The sequence below is a fragment of the Pan troglodytes genome, chromosome 2, assembly GCF_028858775.2.
Source record: "Pan troglodytes isolate AG18354 chromosome 2, NHGRI_mPanTro3-v2.0_pri, whole genome shotgun sequence".
Classification (NCBI taxonomy): Eukaryota; Metazoa; Chordata; class Mammalia; order Primates; family Hominidae; genus Pan; species Pan troglodytes.
The window spans coordinates 128,447,562-128,468,152 of NC_086015.1; the positions used below are offsets into that span (position 1 = coordinate 128,447,562).

Genomic DNA, 20,591 nt, shown 5'->3' on the forward strand with positions numbered 1-20,591 from the left:
ATGAGAGCTATATTGAAGAAAGCTGGAGAAGCAGGGGACAGCCACTGGTGCAGCGATGGTGGAAGTTTATTTCTGAGGAAAAAGGCACAAAAACAGTGACGTGATAGCAGAGGACTGAGCCCCGTGGCCTCCCTGCCCACATCAGGGAACAGGAAAACCAAGAAGAGAGCTAAGCCAGTGTTGTATTGTGGAAGAAGTAGGAAGAGACCATTTCAAATTAGCATAGGTGGTCAACAGTGCAAAAAGTTTCAAGAATAAGAAATGAGTCAAGGTCCTGGGGTTGAAGATCAGGAGATTATGGGAGCCTGAGATAAAGGAATCTCAGCAGACAGCAGAGGCAGGCATGCTTGCCCCATCCCTTCTACAGCTCCAAAGGAGTGACCTTGTCCTCACAGCCAAGCACAAGCCCCCTCCCTCACCCAGCAGAAGCAGCTCCCGTCTGCTACATTCAGCGTGAGATGGACCTGTGCCTGGCCTGGCCCAACTGATCCACCTCCCACAGATGGCAGAGGGCCATGGCAGGACAGAGAGTGTGCAGTGCAGGCTCTGGAGTGGAACCCTGTAGAGACCAGGCTACCGTCTTCCTAGATAACCAAACACTTCAGCTTGGAGAGGCATGAGTTCATTTCCAAATGCAGAACATAGGATTCAAATGTGCCACATGTCACTTTATTTTCTAAAATGTATTTTCTCTATATTTGCCTGACTTCTATGGCAATAAAATCATTTTGGCATGACACTCATCTTACATAAATGAAAATATGAGCCAACAGAATGGCATTTTAGTAGCTTTAAGCCAAACAAATTCTTGAGAGGGTCTTGTTTAAATTAAGTTTTCGTGCTATTTAGCTTTTTACAGTGAAGAAGCTCTGTGTCTTCAGAGAGCCTTGTGCAGTGATGCTTGTTTTTGGAAGGACGGGACAGGAGGTGAAGAAAGGAAGAGGGGCCCAGGCTGCCAGGCTGCAGATCAAGAAGTCAGGAGGTGAGGAAATGAGGACGATGAGGAGGACCCACTGTTATTGGAAGTTTGGAGATGAAATGAGAGACAAGACATAGAGTGAGGGTGACAGGGGAAGACAACTTGAGACGGAAGGACACAGTGGAGGGAGGGGTGTGCCAGGGGAAAGCATCTGATGAACGACAGTCTGCACCTGACTATGAGGCTGCCAGCCCCTTTGCCCACCTCCACTCTGCTCCCCGAACTGAGGCAGCCGGGCATGTCCCTGGCAGGAGATGAGAGAATTCTTCTCTGGAGAATATGAACTATACCAGAGAAAGACCTGCAGAAACGAACATTTGGGAGACTTCCAATGAAACAACGCAGTTTGCCACCAATCACCCTACCGTGATGCCCACCTGTCACAACTGCCACCCACTTGGGTTGTGGATGGAACTCCCGATCAGCTCTGTGGTGCCTCGTTACCAACAATGGATGGACAGCCAAGGACTACCAGACATTTGGACAAAGCTGGCAGCACCTGACAGGGAGAGCAGAACAAGATTGTAGAAAAAGAAATCTGGAAAAGAAAATAGGGAAAATAGAAAGCAAAAACAGGGTAAGATTATAGACGATTCAAAGAAAAAAAATACAAGTGGGAATAAAATACAAAAAAAATCCTCATTAATGATTCAAGAAAAGCAAATCAAAAGAAAAAGATTACATTTTTTTGCCCATCACATGACAGAAACTTGAAAAATTGAGCCTCTTCAATATTTTCCAAGGTATGGGGAATCAGTAACTCTTAGCTACTGTTAGTGATCGTTCAGAATGCAACAACTTTATTGGAAGGCAATCTGGTAGAACCTAACAAAATTTTTAAAGTGTTTGACCTTTGTCCTGTGAATTCTATTTATAAGCAATAATCCTGCAGAAATTAGCTCAAACTTTTGTACAGGATGTACACATCAGCAATATTTGTGATAGCAACAAACTGGAAAAATCTAAATACTCATCAGTAAGCTAATCTTTAAATATAAAGTATTTTAAATCTCTAATATGGAATGCTATGTGGGTGTTTTAAAAGAATGAGGACATCCTAAATGTACTGACATTGAAGGATATCCATGATATGTTAAAGAGTGGGGAGTAGCAAAACAATGTGGAATTTAATTATACTTTTACAAAGAGCTGTGCTGTGTGTGTTTATGTACATGCACATGTGCATGTGAGCTTGTGCATGTATACAAAATAGACTGGGGGCCGGGCGTGGTGGCTCACGCCTGTAATCCCAGCACTTTGGGAGGCTGAGGCGGGCAGATCACGAGGTCAGGAGATTGAGACCATCCTGGCTAACACGGTGAAATCCCGTCTCTACTAAAAATACAAAAAAATTAGCCGGGCATGGTGGCGGGCGCCTGTAGTCCCAGCTACTCAGGAGGCTGAGTCAGGAGAATGGCGTGAACCTGGGAGGCAGAGCTTGCAGTGAGCCGAGATCACGCCACTGCACTCCAGCCTGGGTGACAGAGCGAGACTCCGTCTCAAAAAAAAAAAAAAAAAAGAAAAAGAAAGAAAATAGACTGAGAAGCTATGTGCCGATCTCCCTCTGGAGAGTAGGAGTGGGAAAATGGAGTGAAGGGAAGAAACTTTCACTTGTCACTTGATAAATTTCAGGATATTTTATATTTTTATGAAACAAAGACATTGATTTTGTCTTTAAAATAAAAATAAAGAGAAAATATAGTTTGACTTAAGTGTATTTATAACTGTTTTCTGATTTTAAAATTAACTATTGTGGTTTTTAAATGTGACTTCAAATTCTTTGACACTTCTCCATTGAAAAGGTGAAAATTAGGCCGGGCATGGTGGCTCAAGCCTGTAATCCCAGCACTTTAGGAGACAGAGGCAGGCGGATCACCTGAGTTCAGGAGTTCAAGTCCAGCCTGGCCAACATGGTGATACCCTGTCTCTACTAAAAATATAAAAATTAGCCAGACATGTTGGCTAGTGCCTGTAATCTCAGCTACTCAGGAGGCTGAGGCAGGAGAATCACTTGAACCCAGGAGGTGGTAGTTGCAGTGAGCTGAGATCCCGCCACTGCACTCCGGCCTGGGTGACAAGCACAAAACTCCTTCTTTAAAAAAAAAAAAAAATTCATCTTCTCTGTTCTCTCTCTCTCTCCCTCTCCCTCTTTCTCTCTCTCTCCCTGTCTCTCTCTCTCTGATTGTTTGCTCTGGGAGAAGTCAGTTACCCCTTGTCTTAAGGATATTAAAACAGCTCTCAGGAAAAGACCACATGGACCACTGAGGCCTCCTAACAAGAAGAAATACCAACTTGCCAGTGAGATCCTCCAGCCCCAATTAAGCCTTCAGATGACCACAGACCCTGAGGACATCTGACTGAACCTCACCAGAGACTCTGATCCAGGGCCGCCAGCCAAGTCACACCCAAATTACTGGCTTACAGAAAAGGCCAGAGATAACAAATGTTTATTGTTATCTTATGCCACTAAATGTTGGGGTAATTTGTTTGACAATAATAGATAACTAATACATGGACCAATCTCCCTCTGGAAAGAAGTGGAGAAACTGAGTGAAGGAGGAGACTTTCATTCTTTACTTTACTTTTTACATTTTTACATTATACATTTCAGGATTGTTTGGAATTGTTTCGTTTTTTATATTTAAAGAAATGGGAAGAAATAAAGTTAGGCTTAAGTGTACTTTAAAAAAACCTTTTTTCTGATTTTAAGAGTAACACTGGTCAGGCACAGTGGCTCACACCTGTAATCGCAGCACTTTGGGAGGCCAAGGCGGATGGATCACCTGAAGTCAGGAGTTCGAGACCAGCCTTGCCAACATGGTGAAACACTGTCTCTACCAAAAATACAAAAATTAGCCAGGTGTGGTGGTGCATGCCTGTAATCCCAGCTACTCGGGAGGCTGAGGCAGGAGAATTGCTTGAACCCAGGAGATGGAGGTTGTAGTGAGCCAAGATTGCACCACTGTACTACAGCTTGGGCAACAAGGGTGAAACTCCATCTCAAAAAAACAAACAAACAAACAAAAAAACCACTGGTGAAAAGGGACAAAGTTGGAGGATAGATGCTAACCAACTTTAAGACTTACTATAAAGCTGTAGTAATCAAGACAGTATGGTATTGGAGACAGAATAGACAAACAGAGCAATGGAACAGAAAAGAGAACCCAGAAACACACAAATACAGTCAACTGATGTTTGACAAAGGCACAAAAGCAACTCAATGGAGACAGGAGAGTCTTTTCAACAACTGGTGCTGAAACAACTTGATATTCATGAGCCAAAAAAAACAAAAAACAAAAAACAAAATAACCTGGACACTCATCTTACACCCTTCACAAAATATTAACTCAATCTGGATCATAGAACTAAATGTCAAACAAAACTTCTAAAATGAGAAAATCTAGGAGTTTGGCAAAGAGATTTTAGGTACAGCACCCAAGGACCCAAGGCATGATCCACGGAAAAACACTGATAAGATAGACTCCATTACAGTTTAAAACTTCTGCTCTGCAAAAGACACTGTTAAGAGAATGAAAGAACCAACCACAGACTGGGGAGAAAAAATTTGCAAAACACACATCTGATAAAGGGTTTGAATCCAAAATATACAAAGCACTCTTAAAACTCAACAGTGGCCGGGCGCAGTGGCTCAGGCCTATAATCCCAGCACTTTGGGAGGCTGAGGCGGGTGGATCTCTTGAGGCCAGGAGTTCAAGACCAGCCTGGCCAACATGGTGAAACCCTATCTCTGATAAAAATACAAAAAATTAGTCAGGCGTGGTGGTACATGCCTGTAATCCCAGCAACTTGGGAGGCTGAGGCACAAGAATTGCTTAAACCCGGGAGGCAGAGGTTGCAGTGAGCCAAGATCGTGCCACCGCACTCCAGCCTGGGTGACACAGCAAGACCCTGTCTCAAAACAGAACAAAACAACTCAATGATAGGAAAACAAACAAACAAACAAAAAAATACAAGTTTTTTAAAAGGGCAAAAGATCTTGACAAACACTTCACCAAAGGTGATATACAGATGGCAAATAAGCATACAAAAACACGTTCAATATCATACGTCATTAGAGAATCGCAAATTAAAACAATGATGAGATATTACTATGCATCTACTAGAATTACTAAAAAACAAAAACAAAAAAACTGACAATACCAAATGCTGATGAGGATGTGGAGCAACAGGAACTCTCATTCATTGTTGGTGGGAATGCAAAATGGTACAGCCACTTTAGAAGACAGTTTGGCAGTTTCTTACAAACATAGTCTTACCATATGCTCCAACAATGATGCGTCTAGGTATTTATCCAAATGAATGAAAAATGTATCCTCACAAAAACCTGAACATGGATGTTTATATCAGTTTTATTAATAATTGCCAAAAACTGGAGGCAACCAAGATGTCCTTCAGTAGGTGAATGGACAAACAGTGCTACATCCAGTTTCTTTTTATTCAGTGATAAAAAGAAATGAGTTATCAAGCCAGAAAAAGACATGGAGGAATCTTAAGTGCATATTACTAGTGAAAGAAGCCAAGCTGAAAATGCTATGTACTGTATGGTTCCAACTATACAGCATTCTGGAAAAGGCAAAACTATGGAAACAGTAAAAAGATCAGTGGTTGCCAGGAGTTGGGGAGCATTAAAAGGCAAAGCACAGGGAATTTTTAGGGCAGTGAAACTCATCTGTATGATGCTGTAATGCTGCATACGTAACATTGTACATTGTCAAAATCCATAGAATGTATAATACTGAGTGAACCCTAAACTATTAGCAATAACATATCAATATTGGTTCATCACTTCCAGTAAATGTACCACATTAACACAGGATATTAATAATAGGGGAAACTGTGGTGGGGGAGAGAGAAAAGGGGTATGTGGGAACTTTTGTACTATCTGCTTAATTTTCCATAAACCTAAAACTGCTCTAAAAGTGAATTAATTTTTTTAAAAAAAGTAACACTGGTCATTTGAAGGAAAAGTAGAAATAAGATAATTTAGCCACATATAATCTCAACAGAAAGATAGTCACTATTATGCATAGTTCCTTCCAGTCTTTTTTTCAAATGTCTACATATATGTCCTCATTTTTTAAGAGTTGAAATCACTCTGTTAAATTCATTTTGAAGGTTTATAGTTTGGTTTCAGTTTGGATTTTTAACCACAAAGAAAATATCCCATATGAAACATCAGTGATACCAAAAACAGATTCTTGAGGAGCCAGTTGCTATGGGAATGGTTGAAAATAAATTTCATCTCACACTACACTCTACTAATGTATTGACCAGAAGGAAGGAAAAATATTTGGAGTAACTTAGAAGAGCAGCCAAGAAAACTTCTAATCAAGAAGAAGGAAAATACATCAGGCTAGTGTGAGGTTTCAAAGAAGCCAGTAGCACGGCCTTGCAATTTCACTAATTAAGCTCTTCCAGCAACCGTGTCACTGGAGGGGGAAGTACAAGGAATCAGGGACCTGAGTGGACTCTGTCTTTCCTTCACTGACAGTTTGATGAGCCAAAGGCCAGCAAGTCTCCCTCCATATGCAGGCCATCTCTGCAGGGTGGTACATGGCCAGGAAAAAAAAAAAAATCACTGTTTCCTTCCTGGAGATGCGTCAAATATTTAGCAAGCTGCAAAGCCTGGGCTCCAGGTGATCAGTATGGACATCACATTGGCCCTGAGCATTAGAGTGGGCCCTGGGGTTAACCCTTTAGGTGCCGGATCGTTGGGGCATCTGAAGGTTCCTGGAGAGGGACTAGGATGCCAGAGGGTAGGGGATACTCAGGGAGTTCAGGGGAGTGACAGTTTTCCAACAGAAGATTTTAACATGCTCAGAAGTAGTAAGGCCAGATCAGTGGATGCCAACCGAATGCTGACCTTCCCACAACCAACATTTTTCTAAAAGGCAGGACTGTGTAGGTGCACATCAGGGCTGGCCTCCAAGGGGAAAAGCAGAGTTGCTGTCACAAAAAGACAGCATATCATCGTGCAAAAACAGGCCCCACTTCTCACCTCAGGGAACAGCTTTAGCAACAAACAGATCTCGCTAAATAATTTTTTTTGTATTTAGTAGAGACAGGGTTTCACCATGTTGGTCAGGCTGGTCTCAAACTCCTGACTTCAGGTGATCCACCTGTCTCGGCCTCCCAAAGGGCTGGGAATACAGGCATGAGCCACTGTGCCTGGCCTGGTTTTTTTAATAGCAAGAAAATAAAAGGACACATAGGCATGGGCAAGGACTTCATGTCTAAAACACCAAAAGCAATGGCAACAAAAGCCAAAATTGACAAATGGGATACAATTAAACTAAAGAGCTTCTGCACAGCAAAAGAAATCACCATCAGAGTGAATAGGCAACCTACATAATGGGAGAAAATTTTTGCAACCTACTCATCTGACAAAGGGCTAATATCCAGAATCTACAATGAACTCAAACAAATTTACAAGAAAAAAACAAACAACCCTATCAAAAAGGGGGCAAAGGATATGAACAGACACTTCTCAAAAGAAGACATTTATGCAGCCAAAAAACACATGAAAAAATGCTCATCATCACTGGCCATCAGAGAAATGCAAATCAAAACCACAATGAGATACCATCTCACACCAGTTAGAATGGCAATCATTAAAAAGTCAGGAAACAACAGGTGCTGGAGAGGATGTGGAGAAATAGGAACACTTTTACACTGTTGGTGGGACTGTAAACTAGTTCAAGCATTGTGGAAGTCGGTGTGGCGATTCCTCACGGATCTAGAACTAGAAATACCATTTGACCCAGCCATCCCATTACTGGGTATATACCCAAAGGATTATAAATCATGCTGCTATAAAGACACATGCACAAGTATGTTTATTGCGGCACTATTCACAATAGCAAAGACTTGGAACCAACCCAAATGTCCAACAATGATAGACTGGATTAAGAAAATGTGGCACATATACACCATGGAATACTATGCAGCCATAAAAAAGGATGAGTTCATGTCCTTTGTAGGGACATGGATGAAGCTGGAAACCATCATTCTCAGCAAACTATCGCAAGGACAAAAAACCAAACACCGCATGTTCTCAGTCATATGTGGGAATTGAACAATGAGAACACATGGACACAGGAAGGGGAACATCACACACCGGGGACTGTTGTGGGGTGGGGGGAGGGGGGAGGATAGCATGAGGAGATATACCTAATGGAAATGACGAGTTAATGGGAGCAGCACACCAACATGGCACATGTACACATATGTAACTAACCTGCATGTTGTGCACATGTTATCCTAAAACTTAAAGTATAATAATAATAAATAAATAAATAAATATACATTAAAAAAAGAAAATAAAAGGACACATAGAAAATGTGCTAGGCGATGTCTGTGTGAAGAGGAGCTTCTAGCCTCATGAAGCTGCTCCAAGACACACCTGCTCACCTGATCCAGGAACAGCTCACACCAATTGTAGGTAAAGCCTATGGTAAAGCCTATGGGGGTTAGGGGGAGATGGGGTGGGCAAACTCACACCTACAAACATCTCCAAAGCAGTGAAGATCCATAAGGCCACATACTGGACTCTGAAAGGCTTACCTGGGTCCAGGTGGGTGAAAGAACCCACCACAAAGTCCAGTGTGGACACGGCCAGCAGGAACAGCAACAGCAGCTGGAGGCGGATTATCCATTTGACACCTGCGAGGTTAATGCCCAGCAAGGCCAGAAGCACCGCAACTGAAATTCCTCGCACAGCCCAAATATTCCCGAGGCCCAGCAAATCCGAGATGGATTCAGCAAAGCCGGTGATGTACATGGCACCTGCAACACACTGACATGCGATTCCAGGTAGAAGAGTCAGCAGGACAGAAAGGCATGGGCCCATGGGCAGAACCGCCCAGCGCTGAGAACCCTGCACCCCCATCAGACACACTCACTGGCACCAAGGCTCAGTGCCTGGGACCAGTGCAGGGTTAAACGAGCCCTTCCCACCCGTGAACCTGCCTCAGGCCCCATTTCTACTTGTCTACATCTCAACTAAAGAATGAAGGAGGAACCCAAGCTGAGAGCTGGCTGTCAGTGATAACAAAGATGAAAAGACTATGGGAGGAAGAAGATGGGACACTGGGCTAAAGAGGCCTCCGGATTTCTCAGTCCGAGTTATTCAAGAACTAAATATAGAACAAGAACACACAGGGGGTCCCATCTACAGAGCCTTAAAAGGACACTGCAGTAAACCAGATTTTTCTTCATTTCTCTATAGGTCAGTATTATTTTTAAAATTATCTAAAACTTAGCAATAGAAAAAAAAGTGAGTGGCACGTCTTTTTCAACGTCATATGTGGCGAAGGCTACCTAAGGACTATCTAGGTGAATGTACTTCATTTTACTCACTATTTGCTGTTGATTAAATGCATTATATGCCCCAGATTTAATAAAGTTACATGTTACCTTATGGATTTTTTTCCAGTACAGATGCAAATAACTTCTGTCCAGTGGAACATATAACCCAAAAGATTAGGATTTGTTGTCCTGTAAGACATTAACTGATTTTCTATCTAACCCAGCAATCTTATCCTAACATTTATTTATTCAACTGCCTAGTTATGAATTTACTAATCTGACCTCTGTCCACCCAGCATCCTTTGCAGATGCTCTTTAACATCTTACTGGCTCCTCCATTAATTCATAAATTAAATACAACCCCTGGTCCAGGTGACGCTTCCTATGAGTATTTGTTATATAATCTTTTTTTAAAAAAATGAAATGAAATCCTTGGCACATGTTTTTCTTATATTTGCCTGAGTATCATGATTTTATCTTTTGGGAAATATTTGAAAGATCATTTCAAATTAAATTGTTGAAAATAACATCAGTCTCACTTTTCCTAATTCCTCAGCCTCAGCCTTCTTCTCTCCTCAGGTTTGTCCTTCACTGCCCCCCAGGGCCAGCTGGTCACTCTAATCACTGTAGCCCTGTCCTTGCCATTCTCTGGGAACAAATTCTATTAGGGCCTCATTCGTTCAAGTCCCTCCTTTTCCATGAAGCCTCTCCTCAACCTCTTTTTCTGAATAAATAGTAAGCTAACTGCTAAGGCCATACAATTAATTATCTGGTTCCATATTCTATTATCATGTCATGAACGTAAGTTTGTCTCCCCACCCCACAACCAAGAATGCAAATATCTTAAAAAATTGTTTATGCTGATTGTACCTCTTCAAATACTTGCATTTGCTAAGTATGTTGCAAGCATTCAATAAATACTTTGTGATATGCTGATCATATAAAAGGTGCTCTGGGAAGCAGGCTCCATGAGTTCCAGCCCTTTCGTGTAAAGGCAAAAGGGTAATATAACTTCTGGATTTGAAAGGAGCTTGTGAACAAGGCCCCATTCTTCAATGAGATCAGCTCACTTTGCAGCTAGGCACATATCATGTTTGTCAGCATCCCCCAAATTTACACTTAGCTTAACAGTTATTCCAGCATCCCATAGTGGTAAACATTTCTGTCCATATTAGGATGAGGTGGAAAGCCCAAGGAATGTGAGGGAAATACAATCATTTCTGAGAGAGAGAGAGAGAGAGAAAGAGAGAAAGAGAAAGACAGAGAGACTAATGTTTTCCTGCATTCATCTCAGAACTCAAACTTCCTCTTTACTAAACACCAAGAGTGTGATGTGTGATAGTGACGTTATTTCATCAGTATTTGGCCAGGTCAACAGGACTCTTCATGGTCAAAATTATCGGAGCAAAATAAAAGTAAATAAAATAAATGACAAAAATGTAGCAATGGATACCATTTATATGGGCACCACTTTCCCAGGTACCTGATGTCTCTGACATGCAGAGGATGATGCCATGGGACCATCTGCATCCAAAGCTTCCAAACTGATTTTTTTTTCCTAGCAGTAGAACAATTTGCTCGCGCAATGTGAGCCAAGCTGTAAATGCTGCCTTTTGTTCCCAGTAACTCCAGTGGATCTCATCCTTCTGGTTTGTATCTAAAATTGCTTTTTAGCCCAAAGATGCCAGCAACAGGGGATGGGGCAGGGTAGGGGGCAGGGGAAGCTCCTCAGGAGGCTTGTAAGGGCATGGTGGTTAGGAGCATGACTGCGAAGCCAAAATATCTAAGGCCAAATCCTGGCTGACTTGGGAAAGTGTTTTAACCCCTCCATGAAATACAGATAATGATAGTAACCTTCAAAAGGTTACTGTGAGAACTAAATGAGATGATTTATGTAAAGACCTAGAACAATATCTGGCTCATAGAGTTGTAGAAACAATAGCTACCACCTGTAATCCCAGCACTTTGGGAGGCCAAGGAGAGCAGATCACTTAAGGCCAGAAGTTTGAGACTAGCCTGGGCAACATGGTGAAACTCCATCTCTACTAAAAATAAAAATAAGCCAGGCACGGTGGTGTGCACCTGTAGTCCCAGCTGCTTGAGAGGCTGAGGCAGAAAAATCGCTTGAACCCGGGAGACAGAGGTTGCAGTGAGCTGAGATCACGCCACCGCACTCCAGCCTGGGCAGAAAATAATAATAATAATAATAGCTACCGTCATTATTATGACTTTGTTATTCTTCGCTGCTGAAGAAGAGGAAACAGTAGCTAGCTATGAATATCATAAGATACTTTGTTGATGCTAAATAGATGATGGTACCATCACTGGAAATTTGCAATATAAGTTGTAAATAAGGATGCTTGAAACCAAAGAGACTTACTTTAAGGAAAGCAATTAACAGTCCAAAATTAAACTGTCTTCTCACAATGAGTCTGGGGGTAGAAGTGGGGGTGTTTATGGAGAGTAGGAAAGTAAATGTATCATAGAAGTTTAATATTTGGTTGGTAGAGGAGCTAGTAAATAATGTGTCTTGGTTGAGAAGTGTAGAAAATTATGATAGAAAAGGATAAGTTTAATTATGACTTCTGAGGGTAGACTGTCACTACTAGAAGAACTAAAAGCATAGTAGAACTTCCAAATCAACCAAAATGCAATAGAAAAATAACTGACACATGTTGCCAAAGTCAAAAGAAATGAAAAATAAAATTTTATATTTTTTACAAAGTAATGAAAAAGAGAATGTTTTATTCAAAAACTCAAGAGGCATAACTAAACTTGGGTTCAGAAGAGAAAAATGTAGTCTTAAATGATTTTATTAGTTAAAAAGAAAAATAAAGGAACGAAGTATTAACTTCAGTCACAAAAATATCAACATAAATAAAAAGATAATAGAGAGAAGTATTTTATATAAAGAAATATGAAATTAATGAAATAGAAGAAAAAATAACAAAAGAAAAATACAAGAAACAAAAGCTGATCTTTTAAAAAAAATTAAATAGATAAGCCTCTGGTAGCCTGATTACAAAGAAAAGAGAAAATGCAAAAATATAGACTATTAGGAAAAAAACTACATATACAGAGGAGAGTAAAGAATGAATAGAGGGCCAGGCCCAGTGGCTCATGCCTGTAATCTCCGCACTTTGGGAGACCAAGGTGAGAGGATCACTTGAGTCCAGGAGTTCAAGACCAGCCTGGGCAACATGGCAAAACCTTGTCTCTACAAAAAAATACAAGGCTGGGTGCCGGGTGCAGTGGTTTACGCCTATAATCCCAGCACTTTGGGACACCAAAGTGGGAGGATTGCTTAAGCCCAGAAGTTCAAGACCAGCCTGGGTAACATGTCAAAACTTTGTCTCTACAAAAATAATTTAAAAATTAGCTGAGCATAGTGGTGCATGCCTGTAGTCTCACCTACTCGGGAGGCTGGGGTGGGAGGATCACTGGAGCCCAGGAGTGCCAGGCTGCAGTGAGCTGTGATGGCGTCACTGCACTCCACCCTAGGCAACAGACTGAGACCCTGTCTCAAAAAAAATTTAAAAAAGAATGAATGGAGAATAGAAATGAGCCATAAATTATGGTATATTTATACTATACGATATTAAGTAACCATTTAAAAAGCATTGGTTTAAAACATTGACCAAGAGATATATCTATTACTTAAAGTGAGAACTACAAGCCATGGAATAATGTATGAAATTTGTCCCCATTTTTTTTTTTTTTTTTTTTTTTTTGAGACAGAGTCTTGCTCTGTCGCCTAGGCTGTAGTGCAGCGGCGTGATCTTGGTTCACTGCAACCTCTGCCTCCTGGGTTCAAGTGATTCTCCTGCCTCAGACTCCCGAGTAGCCGGGACTACAGGTGTGCACCACCACGCCTGGTTAATTTTTGTATTTTTAGTAGGGACAGGGTTTCACCGTATCGGTCAGGCTGGTCTCGAACTCCTGACCTCATGATCCACCCGCCTTGGCCTCCCAAAGTTCTGGGATTACAGGCGTGAGCCACCGCGCCTGGCCTTGGCCTTGTCCCCATTTTTGTAAAAACAAGCAAGCACTTCAAAAATCCATAAATACATGTGTATAAGCCGAGGGAAATGTTCCAAAAGAGAACACTGGGATCACCTCAAGGGTGTGGGGGAAAACTCTTTCTTTTCATTGTCTCCAATGTGTTAACTGACTACAATGAATATCATTATGTAACTGTCAAAGCATTTTATTAAAAAATACAAGCAAACATATTAAAAGTACCCTTATGTTTACGCAAAAACTAAATCAGGGTATATCATCACCCTGTCTGCCCAGGTTTAGGGAAGCAGCCCAGGACTCAAGGCCTTCGTCCACACTCTCAGCAACTGCCCAGCCTTCCCTAGAGCAATCCAGCCACCCCAGAGGCGGTACCCCTTCCAACGTGAATGCTGCTTTCCTTGGAAAACATTCCTGGCGGTGTGTTTAATGTGTAAATGTCTTAAGGGTTTGTTATACGTTAAACGTATTCTATTTCCTCCTAAATCTTAGACCAGGCATTCCTTTTCTTTTTCATTCTCCACAGAGAAAAGCCCAATTCCTTCTCACAAGACACAGTGGGTGTTGCTCACCATTTTAAAGAGAGAAAGTGGCCTATTTTCAGAGTGTAATGCTTCCATTCCAAGGTAATTCTTTTAGCAAAATTGCACCTTGACAATCACAGGCATTTTCCTTCCACCTTACCTGGAGGATCAGCGCTGCCCCTCAACACCCCTCCCCTTCTGACACAAACTTCCAGGTTTAAGGTTAAAGAGTTGGTGGATTAACACATATGTCCCAAATATGCGTTAACACCCATAACAAAAACTCCAGGCCTACATCAGGTCCATAAAAACTTTCCAGTCATTCATTGTTTTTATACAGAGTCCAGCACAAAGCATGTGAGCCACTAATGAACGTTCTTCCACGTGTCAGCACAGGCTGAAGCTAGACATTTTGGTGTTCAGGTTAAACAGTCACCAAGAACCCTCAGGCCCACACAGGTAAGTGGAGCAGGGAGTGAGGAGATTCTCTAGTCCATCGTCTCCTCCCCTGACAAAGAGTTTGGTCCCACAGAGCAGGCCCTGCCACCAAGGCCTGAGAGGGATGAAGGGGGAAGGGTTTTGTAGGATGCAGGGCAATGACGAGCCTTTGCAAGCTTTTGTTTTACTTTTTATTATTATTATTATTATTATTATTATTTTGAAATGGAGTATCGCTCTGTCACCCAGGCTGGAGTGCAGTGGCGCATTCTCAGCTCACTGCAACCTCTGCCTCCCAGGTTCAAGCAATTCTCCTGCCTCAGCCTCCCAAGCAGCTGGGATTACAGACGTGCGCCACCACGCCTGGCTAATTTTTGTATTTAGTAGAGACAGGGTTTCACTATGTTGGTCAAGCTGGTCTCCAACTCCTGACCTCAGGTGATCCACCTGCCTTGACCTCCCAAAGTGCTGGGATTACAGGCGTGAGCAACCACGCCCGACCTGCAAGCTTTTAAAATCGTTACTTTAAGTGTTAATATCTCCTCAGTTTTGATGCTCTAGGGAAGGGATTGACAAACTGGCTCACTGGCCAAATCCTTCTTGCTGATTATTTTGGTAAATAAAGTTTTATTGGGACACAACTATACCCGTTTTTTGTAAGCCATTTATCTGTGGCTGCATTCACGCTACAGTGGCAGGGTTGAGTAGTTGTGACAAAGCCATATGACCCTCAAAACCCAAAATATTTATGATCTGCCCTTTATAGAAGTTTGCTGACCCCTGCTTGGGGGTAAAATCAGGGAATCTGTTTTGACAATCATTAGAAATAAATGAATGCACACATGCCCTGGAATGAGGGCTGAGGGAGTTAATAAGAACAAGGAATAGGGAGCCTCAAAACCCCAACCGCACCCTAGAGGAAGGAGGAGCTCAAATCAGTAACCCAACCTGTCACCTTAAGAAACTAGGGAAAGATGAGCAAAGTGAACCCAAGCAAGCAGAAGAAGGAATCAATAAAGGTCAGAGCAGAAATGAATTAGGGACCAGAAAAACAATAGAGAAAATCACCAAAACCAATAATTAGTTCTTTGTAAACACACCTTTATCTAAGCTGATCAAGAAAAAAGAAAGAGAAGACATTATTTAAATTAGGAATGAAAGGGGAGACATTACCACCAAACTTACACAAATAAAAAGGACTATAAGAAAATCTATAGACAATTAATATGCCGATGCATTAGATAACCTACATGAAGTGGACAAATTCATGGCCGGGCACAGTGGCTTACGCCTGTAATCCCAGCACTTTGGGAGGCCGAGGCGGGCGGATCACCTCAGGTCGGGAGTTCAAAACTAGCCTGACCAATATGGAGAAACCCCATCTCTACTAAAAATACAAAGTTAGCCGGGCGTGATGGCGCATGCCTGTAACCCCAGCTACTCGGGAGGCTGAGGCAGGAGAATTGCTTGAACCCAGGAGGTGGAGATTGTGGTGAGCCAAGATCACGCCATTGCACACCAGCCTGGGAAACAAGAGCAAAACGGCGTCTCAAAAACAAAAAAACAAAAAACAAAACAAAATTCCCAGATTAAAAAAAAAAAAAAGAAATGGACAAATTCCTAGGAAGATATAAACTATCAAAACTAAATCAAGAAGAAGTAGAAAATCAGAATATGCCTATATAAGTAAAGAGATTCCATTAGTAACCAAAAAACTTTCTATCAAAAAAAACCCAGGACCAGATGGCTTCATGGCAAAATTCTACCATATGTTTAAAGAATTAACACCAACCCTTCACAAACTCCTCCAAAAAATAGAGAAGGAGGGAACACCTTCCAACTCAGTCTACGAGGCCAGAATTAGCCTGACACCAAAACCAGACAAAGAATCACAAGGAAACTACAGACCAATATCCCTCATGAATATATACACAAAAATCCTCCACAAAATGTTAACAAACCAAATTCAGCAATTTATAAAAAGGATTACACACTAACCACACCCTGATCAGGGACTCCCGGCCCACGCCAGCTACAAACAAAGCACAGGCACTCCAGAGACAGTGACCAGGGGGACTCTAATGTTTGGGACCAGGGCCCAAGTGGAAAGGCAGGAAAATAGCTGGGATGCTGGGGCAGTGGCGTCTCAGGCCGTGGCCGCCAGCACTTAGAAAACATCTTATCTGTGAACATCTTTTTTCCAAATCAGCCCATGTAAGTGGGACTCTCAGCAGCACAGCTCCCTGTCTTTGTCCAGGGGTGTTCACACCAGTGCCCATCCATGGCATCTGCCTCTAGAGGCTCACTTGGTGTCTGCACCAAGAGGGGGAAAGCAGGATTTTGCCTACCTTGCAGCCTGGTTGGCTATAAAATAGCAGAGAAGTAAAAAAAAAAAAAAAAAATTTATATACCAAGTCCCCAGGGTAATAAAGTAAACTGACCATTTATTACTCCCCTCTCCAACTACTATACTTAAATAACTTTCTGCAGTCAAGGCAAGTGCTTTTTAAGAGTGCAGAGGCCATCTGTTTGCCTTCCCTGCACTGTCTTAGACACACACAGGCACCCCCACCGCCCACACATGCACACACGCAGCTCTGTGCTGTTCGAGAATCAGATGTATTTATGCTGAAACACCCTGCTCCTGCTGCCTAAAAATAAAAGAAACAAAACCGATGCTTTCTCTGGGGAGATTCTTGCACACTCTTACTTAGACAAATTCTTCTCTTTAAACTGTTTTTTCAACCACCCACCACCATTTGCACTCTCATAAAAGCCTTTTTCAATCCAAGAAATGCTGACAAAGAACTGCTTCTTAATGTCTGTACTTTGTTCCCTCAGCATTAAGTCACCATGCCTGTGTTTTAGCTAAAAAAGCCTTAGGATTTCCCCCTACTCGCTCATTTTCGGAGTGCCTCCGTCCATTCTGATGAAGCACACTCCTCATTAACATTCTCCCTCTCAGACAGGGCGTCCACACAAGAGGCTGTCAGCCTCCCTGTGAAGGCCACCCGAGCTATCAAATGCTCCCGGGAGCTCCAGCTCATTTGAGAAGTGCCTGCTTCTAGGAAAGCCCTTTGGCACAGGCAAAATACCCATCTTCAGTAAAAAAGCGTCCCAGGGCCCAGGCCACCTGGTTGCCACCTGGGCTTCAGCCACTGTCATGCAATCTGGTCCCCAGATTGAACAGCAAGAATGTGCTGGCCAGGCCCTGCCCTGCTGGTTACATCAGGCATCCAGGAGGCGGGAGTGGCAGAGGGAAAGGAGTGCTGGACTAAGAGGTCAGGCCCTGGATAGTGACTTGACTCTCTGCTGAATTCCCTTCAGAGCCCCAGCCTGCTCGTCTGTCACATGCGGCAATTGTCCCCACCCTCGCCTCTCACCAGGTCAAGTGAGGAAATGGACAAGAAGAAAGTGGCAGAGGGCCAGGCAGGGGAAGCATCCCGGGCGCAGGCCTCACCTGTCCAAACACATAGAGCAGCCCGATGGTGCCTCCCGTCTGCCCACCCAGGACCGAGGAGATCATGGAGTAGACGCCACCGCTGCCGATGCTGCTGCGCTCCCCGACGCCAATGCCAGACAGCACCGTGATGAGGGCCACCAGGATGACGAAGGACACCAGGAACATGCCCAGGAGCACTCCTGTGTTTCCCTGCAGCAGAATAGCAAGGAGCAAGGTTGGATTAGGTGAGGAGGCCCCGCCAGCTCCCTGCTGGGGGCATTGACCACCTCCCCTCCTCCCACAGCACTGGAATAGGGGCCAGGGGCGGGGGCACAGAGTCAGGACAACTAAAAAGGACAAAGCAAGCACCACAACAGCCAAGGCCAGGAAGAAGTTCTAAGTGAAGGGAAGCGTCCTGGATGCAAATTCTTCAATGACTCTCCCACCTATAGGGTACAGTCAGAGCTGCTGATGCCCTCACGAGGTGCCTCCTAATCTCACTTTGTGCCTGACGTGCAGCGACAAGTTCTCTCCCCACCCCCACCCCTCCTCATGCTGATTCCCCTGCCTGGAAGGCCTCTCCTGGTCATTCTGTACCTTTGTCAGGTTAACTCCAGCATATCCTTTAGGCCTCAACGTTTAGGATTTCTCACCAGGAAGCTGGCCCTGTAACCCTTTCTCTGGGCTCCTCCAGTGCCAGGGCTTAGTACTTTTCACAGGACTTGTCATATTGAGTCTGTTTCCAAGCCAGTTTTGACCTCTAGGCTGTGAGCTCCAGGGTAGAATGATATGGTTTAGATGTTTGGATTTGGATCCCTTCCAAATCTCATGTCGAAATGTGATCCCCAATGTTGGAGGTGGGGCCTGGTGGGAGGTGTTTGGGTCATGGGGGTGGACCCCTCGTGAATGGCTTGGTGTCCTCCCACAGTAATGGGTGAGTTCTCACTCTGTTCGTTCACAGGAGAGCTGGTTGTTTAAAAGAGCCTGGCATCTCTCTTGCCTTCTCTCCGGCTATGTGGCACGCTGCTCCCCCTTCACCTTCCCCCATGAGTGAAAGCTTGCTGAGGCCTCACCAAATGCAGATGCTGGTGCCATGCTTCTTGTACAGCCTGCAGAACTGTGAGCTAAATAAACCTCTTTTCTTCATAAATTAGCCTCAGGTATTCCTTTATAGCAAGGTAACATGGACTAATACGGAGCAGGATCATGTTTTCTTCCCCTTCATATTCTCAGTGCTTAGCATAACCTCCACAAAATAGGTGTTCATTAAATGCTTGTTGAGCGAATAAACAAACCATGCATGCCTGGAGATGAACACATGTAGACAGACACATTTCAGTGTGAAAAGCAAGAGTCGCAGAGAGGCAGTGGACACAGCACTTCTAAGAAGGAGATGTAATGTCACATGTTTTGCAATAGAAAGCAAGGAAGACTCCTGATAGTCAAGACTCCATGTGTTGTGAGTGCTGGAGAGGGTCCTAGGAGTGGGCAGAGCCAGTTCAAGAGCTGAGTGGCCTAACATGAGCTGGAAAATTGTCCTGGAAGTCAGTTGTACTCTGTTCCAGTGTTCATAATATAATGCTCAAGGGCTCCACTGCTGGTCTGAGACCCACCCTGGCTGTGGCTAAGGCCGAAACCTGAGCTGAGGATCTGAGTGTGGTGTAGAATGAGAGCTTAGGAAGGTCTGGCCTTGCCCAGACTTCTTATGGGGGCTAAGAATCCTGTACATCCCACTATAAAGGAGCTTAAATCTCCCCAAATTTGCCTATGTAATGGTTAATTTTATATGTCAACTTGGCTAGACTACGGCAACTAATTGTTTAGTCAAACACTAGTCTAAATGTTGCTGTCAAGGTGATTTTCAGATGTGATTAATATTTACTATCAGTTGACCTTAAGTAAAGGAGATTACCCTCCATAGTATGGGTGGGCCTCGTCTAATCAGTTGAAGGCCTTACAAGCAAAGGCTGGTTTCCCAAAGAGGAAGGAATTCTGCCTCCAAGCTGCAATACAGAAATTCTTCCTGCATTTCCAGCCTTCAGACTCAAGACTGCAGCATCAATCCTTACCTGCTAATATATACATGACATACTTACATCTTCTGTTGGCATTGGCCTGTTTCTCTGGAGAATCCTGACTAGTAGATTCTACACCTTGAATGGCCTCCTCTCTTTCACCCATCTAGTCCAGCTCACCCTTCAAAGCCTGGCTCAACTGCATCTCCTCCAGGAAGGCTTCCTGACACCTCAGTGACTGCAGCACTCATAGCCTGTTCCACCCCAAGGGACTTAATGCTGTTTTCAGAACTCTCCTAATGCAATATCTACCCACCACAGCTGTTAGCTCATAGGGCTGGGCGGGGAGGAGAGGAGGGGATGAGGGCCCAGGCCATGTCTTGTCTTTTGTGATCCCACTGGCACTAAGTAGTGCTTGGCCCACAGCAGGTGCTCATCCATGTTTAGATGGTGACTGGCTTGCCTTTTGTTCTGCGCACCTGTGTGGTCTACTGAAGTCCCACTGCATGAGATGGCACTGTGTGTGGGACTGAGAACCCCTGCTCCAGACACACATCTGCTTGGAAGGTCCTAGGATGCTTTTGCATAAGAATTAAAGAAGAGGCCTTTTGTTCCTTCTACAGGGGGAGATGAACTGACCCCCAGGATCTCACACAGCAGAGTCCATCCTAGGCAATCCATCCCTAGAGGTAGGCGGCCCACACCTCTGACCAAGCATCCCCATGCACAGTCTTACCTACAGGGTTGCAGTGTGGTGGGGGAAGGCAACCATGTGGGCGGGCCCAAGATGAAGTGAAGAATACCGGGAAAACTACAGAGGGCCACAAGCTGGAGGCAAAATTGCCATC

The 20,591-nt window shown here is 43.6% G+C and overlaps 1 protein-coding gene across 15 annotated transcripts in view; it reads right to left on the reverse strand.

The window, feature by feature from the left end:
• Positions 1 to 20,591, reverse strand: part of SLC12A8 (solute carrier family 12 member 8) — a 130,385-nt gene that overhangs the window by 87,097 nt on the left and 22,697 nt on the right. For 14 of the 15 annotated variants that reach the window (XR_010155740.1, XR_010155741.1, XR_010155739.1 and 11 more), the window contains 2 exons: positions 17,747 to 17,938; positions 8,564 to 8,795 (listed from right to left, as the gene is read on the reverse strand). Coding sequence is in view for 12 of the 15 variants with exons in the window: in XM_009446336.5 (XP_009444611.2) it covers positions 8,564 to 8,795; positions 17,747 to 17,938 (424 nt within the window). In the remaining 3 variants the exon portion in view is untranslated. The remainder of the gene's footprint in view (positions 1 to 8,563; positions 8,796 to 17,746; positions 17,939 to 20,591) is intronic. The other variant, XM_063807058.1, reaches the window with a different exon arrangement.